Genomic DNA, 14,149 nt, shown 5'->3' on the forward strand with positions numbered 1-14,149 from the left:
TATGGCCTCTGGAGGTTTGGTGGTATTAGGGTTAAACCTAGTATGTGGGGCATACATAAGAGTATGATGGGCATACTAGTGTTAAGCCTAGTACGCTGGGCATACATAGGAGTACTTTGGGCGTACCAGAAGTACGCAGGACGTACTCCAGTCAGACCCAAACCCTGATTTAACATCTTGGACCTTATTTAAGCTCCTTAACTCAACACCAAACCCTATTATCTTTAGCCTCCACCCCTCTAAACCCTAGAAACGAAACCCTAGCCACCATTTGAGTGGGTTTTGAGCTTTTGGTGGTATTTCGTGCATTTTGGTGATCTTTGAAGAAGAAGGATCTTCTTGGAAAAGTGTGGATTACGTAGAGCTTTTGCATACAGCCTTTGTGCACTTTGGTCTATCTTCTAGAGGTATAAAGTTTCTATATTTATCACTCTAGGTGTTAGATCTAGTTTAAAGAGTATTTTGGGTTCATTTTGGTCTTTTGAGTCATCCTCGTGAGTATGGGCTACTCCAAGAGCTTTGTATGCTGGATCTTGACTTTTAGGAGGTCCCTTGTTCATAAAAATGTCATCTTTATAAGTTGTGTTGGACCATGCATGAGTTTGGGTAGTTATTGTGGTTTGTATTAAGGTTTTGGTCCCATTAAGCCATGAAAAAGGAGTAAAGTTACCAACTTTACATGTTAAGACATCTCATTAGGATCATATCTAAGTTTGGAAGTCATTATGTTAACCATTAAGATCTTATTGTTGATTTTTGGATCCCTGTCGAGTACGTTGGGCGTATGTGGAGGTACGCTCAACTAGGGTTGCAAACGAGCCGAGCCGAGCTCGAGCCTGACCAGGCTCGGGCTCGGCACGTTTAAATATTTATAGGCTCGATCTCAAGCTCGGCTCGTTTCGAGCCTTGTGGTACAAAGCTCGAGATCGGTTCGTTAAGAATTGTACGGGCTCAGGCTCGGTGTGGGCTCGGCTCGTATACGGTATACTCTAATTTCCTAAAAATGGTATTTATGAAATTATTATTTATTTTAATATATAAAATAAAATATTTTTTATTATATATATGTAGGCTCGTTTAGGCTCGCGAGCATAATCGAGCCAAGTAATAGAGGCTCGAGCTCGAGCTCGTTTAATAAACAAGCCTAATATTAAGCTCGAGCTCGACTCGGGCTCGTTTAAAATCGATCTCGAGTCGAGCTTTTAACGATTTGATCTCAAGTAGCTCATGAGTAGCTTGGCTCATTTGCACCCCTACGCTCAACGTAGTGCTGAATTTTGTATCGATTACTTGTACTTCGTGCTTCGAGGATGTGTACGTGGGACGTACTCCCCCAACAAGTTGATTTTGGACCTTTTAAGGTTTAGGTCTTGTTGCGCCATTGGACTTCTGACTTTGGGCCATGGATAGTCTGTGGGCTTTGTTAGTATTGGTCTCATGATGTTTTTGGGCCATATTGGGCTTTGGATTGTCATTTAGAGATTTGGTCTTTTTGTGCTAATGGGTTGGATTTTGGTTTTGGGCTAAGTAAGAAAAGGTTAAAATGGTCTTTTACCCTTTAAGAAGTTGGATTATGGATTGGGCCTCAGATTTTGAGTTATCGGGTTAATTATTAATTAGGGTTGTATATATTGTTAGTTGGTGCGAGGTTATCTGGTTCAGCGACCCGATCAATTAGTGGATTATCAGCGGTTTGAGGTGGGTTTTCCTTTGCAGTAGCCGTGGGTCGAAGGCACCAAGGCCGACCCACTAGTTTATGTTATAGTGATATGATTATCTTTGTGATAATTGTCAGTTCTATCTGTATTTGCTTGATGACTCTTTGATTGATGTTATAATATTATGTAGTAGTAGATGGGGGTGAAATAGACCCGACATCCGGTTGAAATAGGTTGAAGGAATAGGCCAACACCCAAATATTCTTGGCAACATCCGGTTGAAATAGACCAAAGGGGTAGGCCAGCATCCAGATATGCTTGGCAGTATCCAGTTGAAATAGAGTGAAGGGGTAGGCCAACACCCAAATATGCCTGGCAGTATGATTGTTTAGTATGTAGTATTTTGGGGAACTCACTAAGCTTTGTATTTACGGTTTTCAATTTATGTTTCAGGTACTTCCAGTTTGAAAAGGAAAGATCCCGGCTTGATCGCATCCCATCCACCCATGTGTCTGTATCATGATGATTTTGGGATTGTACTCTGATAACTGTTTTTCCTATAAAGTACTTTTGAATATGTAGAAAAGGATAATGAATGTTTGGTTTATAGATAATTAATGTTTTGTTTGAATTAAAAATGAAACTTTTACCTCATAATTTTTGGGACGTTACATTTAGTATCGAAGTCCACAACTATCTAAAGGAATGAGGAATCGTTTTCACAATTGACTCCTACCAGAACACCACAACTTAATGGTGCGACTACGAGGTGTAATCGAACCTTGCTTGATATGGTTCATTCCATGATGAGTTGATCTTCGCTTCCAATATATTTATAGGGGTATGCCTTAGATATAGCCACCTATATACTAAATCTTATTCCTACTAAGAAGATTTCCAAAGCACCTCAAGAAATGTGGACAGAGAAAGTAACATCGCTCGCACATATGAAGGTCTGGGGTTATGAAGCTCTCGTGAGACGAGAAACTCATGAAAAACTTGAGACCAGAGACGAGAAGTGTATTTTCATTGGCAACCCACAAAATTCCTTTGGATGTTGTTCTACAGACCTAGTGAGAACTTGGTCTTTGTAGCTAGAAGAGGAGTCTTTCGTGAGATAGAGCTCATATTCAAAGAGGATAGTAGGAGTACTATTGATTTTGAATAAATTGTAGAGTCATCCAATGAAGGATACTTAAATGACGCGAGCTCTCAACCAGAGGATGAGAGGCCTATTGAGCTCATTGAAAAATCGTTACCTCTTCATCGGTCCAATAGGGTTAGCATGCCACTTGATTTCTATGGTTTTCATATTACTGCATATGGATACACGTTTGTCAGTGATAGAACATTGGTGAATTTCGATAAACCTGCTAACTACAAGGAAGCGATTGATGGGTTTTATAGGTTATCAAAACATGTAAAGTGGAAAATCTTAACACTTAAGTTCACATGCAACCTATAAGTATCTATGTTTTCTATAATTGATAGCAACATACAATAAACATCAAGAACCCTAGACAAACCCTATGAATATTTTAAATTGCAAAAGTAGGGTTTACATACCTTTAGATTTATTATAGCAAATAAACCTTTTTATTCCTTCATTTTCACTTCAAAAAGTAGCACCAAAAGTTTAGTGTCTCTAATGGATTGTACCCAAACCCTAGCAACTAGAAGAAAAAAGGAGAGAGAGGAGAAGGGATAGTAAATTCGACTGTTCTTTTGAAGAAAACAAGTGCCCGAAAATAGGTACCCCAAGTGTCCTATTGATAGTTTCTTAAGGCGCCCTTGGAAACCAAAGAGTCATTGAATGATTAATTCTAATTAACCCAAAATTAAATCCATATTAATTCTGATTAATTAATTAATCATTACTATTTCCAATTAATATATTAATCATATAATATTAAAAAAATGTTTAATTAAATTTCCAGTTAGTTTATTATTCGTATGATAAACTAACAAATTATCGTCTCTCTATCTCTCTCTCTCTCTCTCTCTCTCGCTTTCTCTCTCTCAAAATGTCATTTTATTCAGTTAGTAGTTATGAGGGCAACCCAAAAAGGACTTTGCTTCTAATTCAAGTATATATCAATTTAGTTATGAGCTTAGACACCTTAATCCAACAGTCTCCTACTAGGATAAGTCTATAACTATAACTACAAGTATAACCTTGAACCAAACAGCAAATTGTGCTTTCCAAAGCAACTTCCGAACTCTGATTCAAATCAAACATTGGCCCTAAGATAAGCGATCAGATATTTCTTCATTCTACAAGATATCGGATGAACATGAGGCAGGAATCTAATCATTCTCATTGTCCAATTTTTTTCCCAATTTCCCGATTTGTGATGACGTCATTAGACTATCAATTGAACACATCAATTTAGTCCTGGATGGGCCCAACACTATAATGTCAACATCAAATCACTGAGGGGCCCAAAGATATCATTTTTCACATTAGGGAAAAAGTAATGAATAAACTTTGACTATATAACTATGACATTTAGTTACCAAATCATACATGATACTATGTTTTATAACATGATGTCATTGATTTGGTTCCGTAACAACAATGTACAACTGATTTGTAAATCACAAATTATATATCTCCGTTTGAAGAATATAATGTATTATTGTCTTAGAATTACTTGTGATTGAATCCATGAAGTAAAATCTAAGCATGGGTTTATCCAATACTCAAAATCCCTATTTTCAAATTACTCATGAATATTGCAACAGTCCCATGCAATGCCTAATCTACATAGAAGATATACAATCGATTCTTGACAATCTTAAATCACTACTTACTTCCAAAAGTATGAGCTATTATGGAATTTGAATAATAAAATTATTCAGAAAGTAAAACATGCAAAGTGAAACACAATAACAAATTAATTAACTATGGTATTATACCCATTATATATAAATAAATAAATCCATATTATTTAATCACCATAACAATTACAAATTTATTCATTGTATATTGTTTCGAGTAATCAACTAAGCACTTGAATTAGATAACATTAGTTATGCCATTTTATGAACATGCATACTATGCCTCTCGAATGCCCTCCCTTTATGAACAAATCAACTGGACATTACTCCAATGATGCTCATTTCACAATTCTAAATTCTTATCACTATCTAAGATGTAGTGGAATTCTAACTTTACATGGTTTTTTTATTCTGTGGTGTCAAGGTTCTAAAGTCATAGAGACTGAGCCTTTGAAATTACAGACTGTTCCACTAGAACTTGTTACTAGAAACAATTCCATTTTTATGAAGTCTCAAATTCAAGGTACACTCTGATGAGTTGAAAACTCTAATGATCGATTAGATTCAAACAAGTAAAAGCAATCTAAAACATAATATGAATCAAGAATGTGTCGAATGATTATAAATCACAACCTCAGAAGAGCTCGATAAAGAACTGCTACTGTAGAGGTGTGTATGGTTTACAATGACACGATTAAACAATACACGATGCATGAATGCACCTTAAATAGTAAAACCATAATCATTAATCATGGGTGGATAGGCCCAACCCGGATACACAAAACACTAAACAAAAGGCCCAAAAGACGCAACACTAAAATACTCAACAATCTCCCCCTTTGCGTCGATTGAGACGAGAGTCCTTCACTGCTGAGATCGCTTCTGCACTTCAAATACTTTCGGAATTACGCCCAGCAGAACCTTGTGAACTTAAAGATACTATTGAATCATATCTAAAAAAGCACTTCTTGTCACCTTTGTTGTTATCCTTGTGCTAGTTGACGAAGTCCAAAATATACTCCTGACACGAAGTGGAGAATAAGTGTTTGTTGTCGAGAAAGAAACAAACTTTGTGAAAGTCTACATCAGTTCGCTCGTTCAAGTGAAAAGCTACACACCATCCATCCTTTTGTACTTTCCCAAGTTTAATTTTGTCGAAACCATTAGGATTATCTTTAGGGAGTACACTTGGCTTCCTTCGCAGCAATCTCAACATCCATTTGGCTAACCTCATGAATGTACGAAATTATCATTTGCTTAAGGTGAGCAACAACGGGCTCATATTTCTGTCCATCCCTCAACAATAAGTTATACAACATGATCCATCCATAAGGATTCAGACATGGAAGATCGACAAGAGTAAACTCATGCATCTGACTCGTTGAACCTCTAGCAACCATGAATTTTGCATTTGGGAAGCTATCGGTTTCATGTGGACCAGTGACCTTCACAGCCGTAATTTTGCTTGCACTCCAAGTCTCATACTGCGGCTTCATATGCTTAAGGTAGAACGAGAAAAGCAAGTGGTCTGCACCACAATTTGTTGCTGGGGCATTCGCAACTTTCACAAAGTTGCGAAACCTGAAGGCTTTCGGAGTTATCGAAAGGTCTAACTGTGAATCTTGTGTATTTTGAAGATTGAATAACACAACTGGATCCAAGCAATACTGACTCGACATATCAACAATTTCACTCAAAATTTGCTTCAGGTTCCATACTGGAAACAAGTGCTTTCAGCTTTCCAGCGTGGGCTGAGCTTCACGTTTGACTTTTTCTTTATCTTTAGCCTCACGAATGATTCTTTGATGCTCATCCATCTGAGCCTCACAATCTTTTCTTCTTTTCAGCTTGTGTTCGTCAGGCTCTTCATCTTCACTATTATCATCTACTAGTTCTTCACCGAATAGCTTCTCTTTGCCTTTTGGTTCTGTTTCACTTTTTGGCTTGACAGTGGGTTTGACCGAAGGCTTTGGGTTTTCCTTCTTGGATTGTTTCACTTCTTCTCCCCCTTGTTTCAGAATTGAGCTTTATTTCGGAACACTTACCAGGCGATTGAGCATTGCGAACACTGGTCTGAGTTTTTCAGAGAGATGCTTCTTGACTGTTATCGTGATCATCGAGTCGCGAGTCTCAATGATGTCCGAAAGCAGTGCATTCACTTTTGCTACATAAATTTTCATAACGGCCCTTTCGGACAGCAGTTCAATGATTCGTTTTTCCGCCTGCTCTAGATTAACTGTTAAGACATTCACCTTTTTTGTCATTACAAAAAGAGCATCCATTATCTTTCTCTCAATTGTCAGAGGAACGATTTCAGACTTGGTAAGCGCTATGATGAGCGGAGAATACCTCAGGCACTCGACGATTGGTTGGAGAAAAACTTCATATTTCGTTGGGTCAAGATCAAGAATCAAGTTTTGATTTTCTTTCAGGTTGAGGTTTGAGGATTGGGCCACGTTTTCTTCTACTAAAGGTGTCTCTGATGAAGCTGCCATTGAAGCTTGATGAAGAAGACGATGAACAGTAGAGAATAATCGTCGAAGGATTTCTTTGCTTTTTGAGAGTAGTAATTAATTAATGAAGCGTCGAAATCCTTTTATACGGAGTACTAGGTGAGAGAAATCCATCGATTGGTTGCATCGGTTACTGAAAAGGCGCCTAAAAAGGCATGACTGACAGCTGTGACATGTGTCAGGCGGCGTGAAATAAACGTCGTTTCAAATTTGCGCGCCCAATCTTATCCATTAAGATGCTGCGTCAGATACGCACTTTTGCAGTAGATTCATTTATGAACTTTCGCAGTGAATGATCATCAACATGGCTGAAAAACTAAAAGAAAATATAAGTGCCACGAACCAGACTTTGGAAAATCACAAGGATCTTCGTGCGAGAGTGTGCCAAAGATAACGAAATAAATCAAAATTTTGTGGGATATTAGTGATGTCTTATAAAGACACAAAGCAGTGGATCGCGGGCAACGATCTCTTCCTTTGGAGTCAAGAGAGACTCCAAAGTGTCTGTGTAGTTTCCCGTTGAATTACGATCACAAGTTTGTTGAGAAACTGTGAAAGGAATATTTTGATTATGCTTTAAGGGTGGTTTGATCTTCAACCAAACTACGAAACTTGATATAAGTCCGAATGTTTGATGAAGTACTTGTCTGACCAGTGTATCCATAAAAACAAGTATGCTTTGGAATTAATTTAAGTGACTAGGATAAGTATAGAAATCACAAAAAATAAAAAATAAAAACTGGTTCTATTGGGAAGAAATTTCTTAGGTCTAAAACGTCTCGTTAAGATCACACACAAAGAAAAAAAAGATTTCCTGGTACTGACCACGAAAGTGGACATTCGTTAATTCCAAGGTGAAATATCTAGAACATGTATATTGTTCACCGTTAATTCATATATATGTGTTAGATTTTGGGTTTCACTCAATTCGTGGTTATAACGAATTTAAGATCATGAACACAGAATTGGTTGTAACCATAAACCTCAACGGTAACTTCTGAGAGTCTAAAGGGTTACATTTATGAATGAGAAAGTTGATGGAGAAATGGTATTTGGTGGTTTCAAAGAAAGACTATACCTCTGCTATGCAAAAGTAACAAAGCAGGTAATTTTTAACTTGATGTGAGAAGAGTCAGGTAGCTCTTGACTTATGTGAATAAACAGCCTTATTGGGAAGAAACAATTGGTGTTATGGAATCATTAAGGCTTTTACATAGAAAGTCTTTGAGGCTTTGGTCGACATGCATCAATATGCTTCTAGGGACACTTAACTAGTGCAAAGTTTCGAAATTTATACCTGCCCCATCATTCGTAATTGAGATCACCAAGATATTTGCCTTAAAAGCTTGCTCAGTTAGCTAATATTTGGTATTTAATAATTTTATGACAAAAATAAATGATGAAATAAAGAAAATATTTTTGTATTTTTGTTTTTCTGAAAAAAGAAATAAAAATAGAAAGAAATAAAATATTTTTGGATTTTTGATTTAAAAGAAAACAGAAAGAAATAAAATATTTTTGGATTTTTTGATATTTCTGAAAAAGAAAAATAAATAAAAACAGAAAGAAATAAAAGTAATAAAGAAAATATACAAAGGATATGAACAGTTCCAAACCACGAATGAACAGTCTACTACGAGTCACTGCGAGCATTCACACCAATCCACGGTGTGAATAGCTGGTTGCAAGTTACTGCGAGCGTTTGCACCGATTCGCAAGACAAAAAGATGATTGTGGGTCACTGCGAGCGTTCGCACCAATTCGCAGGCCAATCAAAATTTATAACTGCGAAGGTGGTTTTGAAACAAATTCAGCTGCGATCATTCCTAAGCCTTGAAGAATGCGATTGAATGATTTTTCAGGTAAGGCTTTCGTGAAGATGTTGGCTAACTGATCAGTGGATTTTACAAAGTGTATCTCGACGTTTCCATCTTCCACATGATCTTTGATGAAGTGATACCTGAGTGCAATGTGTTTCATATTGGAATGTTTGCACTGGGTTGTGACAAATGCGAATGGCGCTTTCAGAATCGCAATATAAGGGGATTTGTTTCATGTTGATGCGATAGTCACGAAGTTGACTCTGAATCCAAATAACTTGTGAAGTGCAAGATGCAATGGCTATGTACTCTGCTTCAGCAGTCGATAGGTAGACGTAAGTTTGCTTTTTAGACTTCCAACTGACGAGTTTTCCATCAAGAAATTGGCATCCTCCAGTTGTACTTTTGCTATCTGGACCGCAACCTCCAAGATCAGGATCCGAAAACGCTTGAAAAAAGAAACCTGAACCAGAGGGGTACCATATTCCTAATGAGGATGTTCGCTTGAGATACCTGAAGATGTTATTAACAGTTGTCATGTGGGATTTGCGATGATTAGCTTGAAACCTCTCACAATAGCAAACAGAAAACATGATATCTGGACGACTATCAGTTAGATACATCAATGACCTTATCATATGACGATAAAGAGTCATATCAGCAGTTGGTTTATCCAGAGAAGGTATTAGTTTCATTTTGAATGTCATTATAACCTTCACTTTTGAATCTCCCACCATTCCAAACTTGGAGAGTAAGGTCTTTGTATAATCCTATTGATTGATAAAGATACCTTCTTGAATCTGTCTTATATTCAAGCCAAAAAAAAAAGTTAATTGGACCCATGGAGCTAATCTCAAATTTAGTTTCCATCAACTTTCAGAATTCAACTGTTAAGTTGGGGTTAGTAGATCCGAATATGATGTCGTCAACATAAATATGGATGATCGTCACCATCTTTCTTGCGAAAGAAGGTTGGGTCGACTGATCCTTGTTTAAATTTAGCCTGTTTTTGAAAACGAGTTAGTGTTTTATACCAGGCCCTTGGAACTTGCTTTAGACCGTAAACTGCCTTGTCCAGAATGTAATAGTGGTTAGGATACTTTTTGTTTATGAACATTGGTGGTTGCTTAACATACACTGTTTCTTCGATTTCCCCATTTAGGTATGCACACTTGACGTCCATCTAATAAACTTCAAAGTTCTTGTGTGTTGCGTATGCCAGAAAGATGCAAATAGATTCTAACCTTGCATCGGGTGTGAAGGTTTCTTCATAGTCGATGCCTGCTTCCTGACAATATCCCTTTACTACGAGTCGTGCCTTATTTCTTATCACATTGTCTTCCTTGTCCTTCTTGTTGCGAATTACCCATTTAAGACCAACAACGGATGCATCCTTTGGAGTGGGAATAACTCTCCAGACCTTGTTTTGTTCGAATTCATTGAGCTCCTCCTGCATTTCTTGCACCAAATCAGAGTGATCAAGAGCACTTTGAATGTTCTTAGGTTAAATTTTGGACATAAACAAATTGAACATGCAAAATTCCACTTTAGAGAATAGTGCAGTTCGCTTCGCCTTTTGTTGAGCTCTCGTAAGAACGCCTGAAGACGAATCTCCTATGACTTGAGTTTTTGGATGATCTTTGGTCCATTTAGCCAATGGAGGATAATTTTGATCATATGTTGGATCCAATTCTGCATTCACTTCTTCAAACTCTGATTGTACATCTGAATCATCATTCACGTTTCCATTCTCCCCCTCGAATGATGTATGAATATCATCTTCTAAATTCAGATTCCCCCCTGGAAAGGTGGCTCTAATATGACTTCAAGGGTTTCGTTCTCCCCCTGAACAGGTGTATCAGATGAGGAGGTTGAAGTAGAACCCTCCCCCTGCGATGTAACATTCACATCTGTAGATTGAAGTGGAACTTTAGGATCTTTCGTAGTGGTGTGTTCCTGTTCCAATTCTTTAGAAGCATTGTCAATGTTTTTCTTCAATTCGTCTTCCTTGTCATCTGCTGCTTTAGATTCTGAGGAGATTTCCTTTTCTGGCTCATCGAATAAGTTTAGGAACTCCTCATAAAGGTTGGAGAGTGGGATGGTGGTAGGATTCGGTTTAGGGAAGATACCCTGTGTTGGACTGTCATTCTTCTGAAACTTCTTCATGTAATTATCATTGAAGGTAACATAGTAGTTTCTTCAATCCTTTTGGATATTTTGTTGAGAACTCGGTATGCTTTAGAAGTTAGAGAATAAAGGATACATTCGTCAGCCTTCACATCGAATTTGTTCCTTTGTTCCTTCGAGTTAAAGAGAAAGCACCCAGAACCAAAAACATGGAAAAACTTGACATTAGGTTTTCGATTATTTATAATTTCCTATGGGGTTATAAAGAATCGCTTATTGAGGATGGATCGGTCTTGGTAAAGCAAGCAGTTCCAATCGTTTCCGCCCAGAAGTAAAGTGGCATATTTGCGAAAGACAGCATGGTTCTTGCAGCTTCGCACAACGAGCGGTTTCGTCTTTCGACTACCCCATTTTGTTGAGGAGTATAAGGAGCTAAAAAATTGTGAGTTACCGCGAACATTATGAACCAGCTTTCGTAGTTGAAGCTCTATCTGCTTGATGAAGTCCTTGAGCTTAGGAGTGGCTTCTGATTTTTGTATAAGAAAATGCACCCAAGTGAATTTGGAAAAATCATCTACAATTACAAGAATATATCTATTACCACCAATGCTTTCAATTGTAGAAGTACCACAAAGGTCTATATGCAAGAGTTCAAGTGGTTCAATGACTTTCGTGTACACATTCGTTGGATGACTCTTCCTACTCTGTTTTCCCATTTCGCAGGCTGCACAAATATGTTCTTTGTCAAATTTCAGGAGTGGTAATCCTCGCACATGATCACCAAGAACAAGCTTGTTGATATCTTTAAAATTGTGATGCGAGAGTCTCCTGTGCCATAGCCAACTATCATCAGTTGAAGCTTTCGCAAGTAAGCAAATTGTCGGCTTCCTTTTGATGGGATTCAAATTCAGCGGATACATTTCGCATTTTCTTTTTGATATCAGGAGCACAGTTTTGGACTTCTTTTCGATTATCTCTGATCCTTTGTCGTCAAATGAAACTTTCAGTCCTGTCCCCACTACCAACTGCGAAACACTAATGAGGATGTGTTGCAGTCCTTCCACATATGCGACCTTGTGAATTGAAAACTCTCCATTGGTAATCATCCCACAACCTTTGATTTCACCAAGTGAATAGTCATCATATTTGATTCTTCCTCCATCCTTTAGTGCTCTGAACTCTCGCATTTCCTACTTCCTACCTGTCATGTGACGCGAGCAGCCACTGTCGATGCACTATTCATAGTCAAACTGCTCGTCACATATTACCTGCGAAAGTTAAGCAGATTTAGGAACCCAAAGTTGTTTGGGACCTCAAGATTTTTTCACAGAAATAAATAGCAGGATCAACTAGAAAAGTTTGTTTTATTAAGGTTGTTTTATCTTTCTTTGTGATTTGAAAAACAGTAATCCTATTGTCTTTTGAGTTCTTATCCTTGGAGGATAGATTCTTTTGTTTATTTTGGATTTTTTGTTTAACAATCTTTTTATCAACTATCTTAGGATTAGCTTTAGATCTTTTGAGAGGAATTTTAGGCTACGAAACTATCTTTCCTTTGCCTTTGACATCACGTGAAGTCTTGGCAGAATGCGAAACATTCTTATCAGGAGAGAAGTGAGATTTGGGTTTCTGCTCAGGTTTCGCACGATTTGGAATAGATGGTTTTTGAAAAACTTTTTGATTCGAGATTAGTGGAGCATGATTTTGTTGAAAATTCTTAGGCTTTGCGGATGAAGAGACTTTAACATTTGGATTGACTTTTTCTCTATGAACGAAGTTGGGATTCAAAGACTGCTAGAACTGCTTCCTTTCCTTGAGATTTTTTTTGTATCTAGAGTTCCTTTTGTGTTTTTGAGCTGCAAACTGCTCAGAGGATTTGTGAATACTGGCCCTAGGTTTTAGCTTTCTGGTTGGGGTTTCGATCCGAAATGACGATGTGTCATTTGGAACGTTATTAGTCCCACTTGGACTACCCTTTTCATAGCTTGAATTGACTTTGTTTAGGGGTTCTGCTATGTATCGGCTCTTCGTGTTCCACAAGGTCATTTTTAATAGACCTTTGGTTTCATCTGCATTGTCGATTGGAGCAGACTAGATGAACTCGTCATTGCCATCTTTGTTATCATCTTCGACCATGGACGTTAATTCAACTGTTTGATTTTTGTTCAGTTCGTTAGTTGTAAATACTTGGTTAGGAATAGTTTGAACTTTTGGGAAAATAGTTGATTTTGCTTTTAAAACTTTAGATTTGTTTTTAGAAACACGTGGGAACCCAACTGAATATTCAGAAATTAGGAGTTTCCTAGGTACAGGTTCGTTTTTAACTAACTCAGAGCAGTCAACCTCATCCTCTACAGAGATTTCACTCATATCACTTTCATCGTCGAATTCAGAAACGTTTTCAACATCAAGTTTATTTTCTACATTTAACTTGGTGCATAATGAGTCAAACTTCTGCACTGTTTCGGATTTAATGTGCTTTTTGTCCTTTTCATCTAAAATTTGTTTAAGCATGTTTTTGTGATCTTTGGACTTTATGAAACATTCATTTTTGTCCAGTCCTACTCTGTATGCATCTGAAGCTTCGTCTGATGAGACGATGGATTCGCACCTGTAACACTCTACATCGATTTCGTCCTCTTTCAACTCAAGAAAGGGCAAAATTATCTTGTGAATTTTCTTTCCAATCTCACAATTTAAATGCAACTGAGTAATATTAAAATAAAGCTTTTTGGCAAACAAACAGAAAATGTTACGCTGTTTTAAAAGACCTAAATGATCTCTCTGCAAATAAATAGACTCATCCCTAGACCTAGATAAATCATAGTCCAACTTTTCAATCCACATACGTCTCTCTTTACTCTTTGACGAAACCCTGCCGAGTTGATCGGTTAAGTTAGAGTTTGTTAAGCGAGTTTGCTTTAAGAAATCACTGAAAATTGAAAATGTGTATTTTAAGTCGTTCAATTCAGTTTCATATCTAGACACGAGTATATTTAAAGATTCGAGAATGGATTTTACCTTGTTGATCACCTACTTGCACTCACTTATTTGCTCAGGAACAGATTTCGCATCGAAACAGCTATCGTCGCCACACCCCCATCAGTTGCATGCTTAGCCTCTCATCTCTGACACTTCACTTGTAACCATCAAACACCTTCCATGGAGCTGCGAACCTTCATCCTTCGCTACGAAACTCCTTCCATGACCGGTCTTCGAACCTCTTCATCTTCAGTGTCAGTCGACCAGA

General features: G+C 37.6%; 1 protein-coding gene across 1 annotated transcript; it reads right to left on the reverse strand.

The window, feature by feature from the left end:
- Positions 1-8,846: 8,846 nt before the first annotated feature.
- LOC145063856 (secreted RxLR effector protein 161-like) lies at positions 8,847-9,479 on the reverse strand. The gene has a single exon (XM_079011430.1). It carries the CDS (start codon positions 9,477-9,479, stop codon positions 8,847-8,849), a length of 633 nt encoding a protein of 210 aa, XP_078867556.1.
- Between the last annotated feature and the right edge of the window lie 4,670 nt (positions 9,480-14,149).

The sequence above is a fragment of the Lactuca serriola genome, chromosome 7, assembly GCF_051521515.1.
Source record: "Lactuca serriola cultivar US96UC23 chromosome 7, Lser_US96UC23_V15, whole genome shotgun sequence".
NCBI lineage: Eukaryota > Viridiplantae > Streptophyta > Magnoliopsida > Asterales > Asteraceae > Lactuca > Lactuca serriola.

What these genes read in the sequence shown, in the direction of transcription:
- LOC145063856 (XM_079011430.1), bottom strand. Translation starts at nt 9,479, where the DNA reads ATGACATTCAAAATGAAACTAATACCTTCTCTGGATAAACCAACTGCT.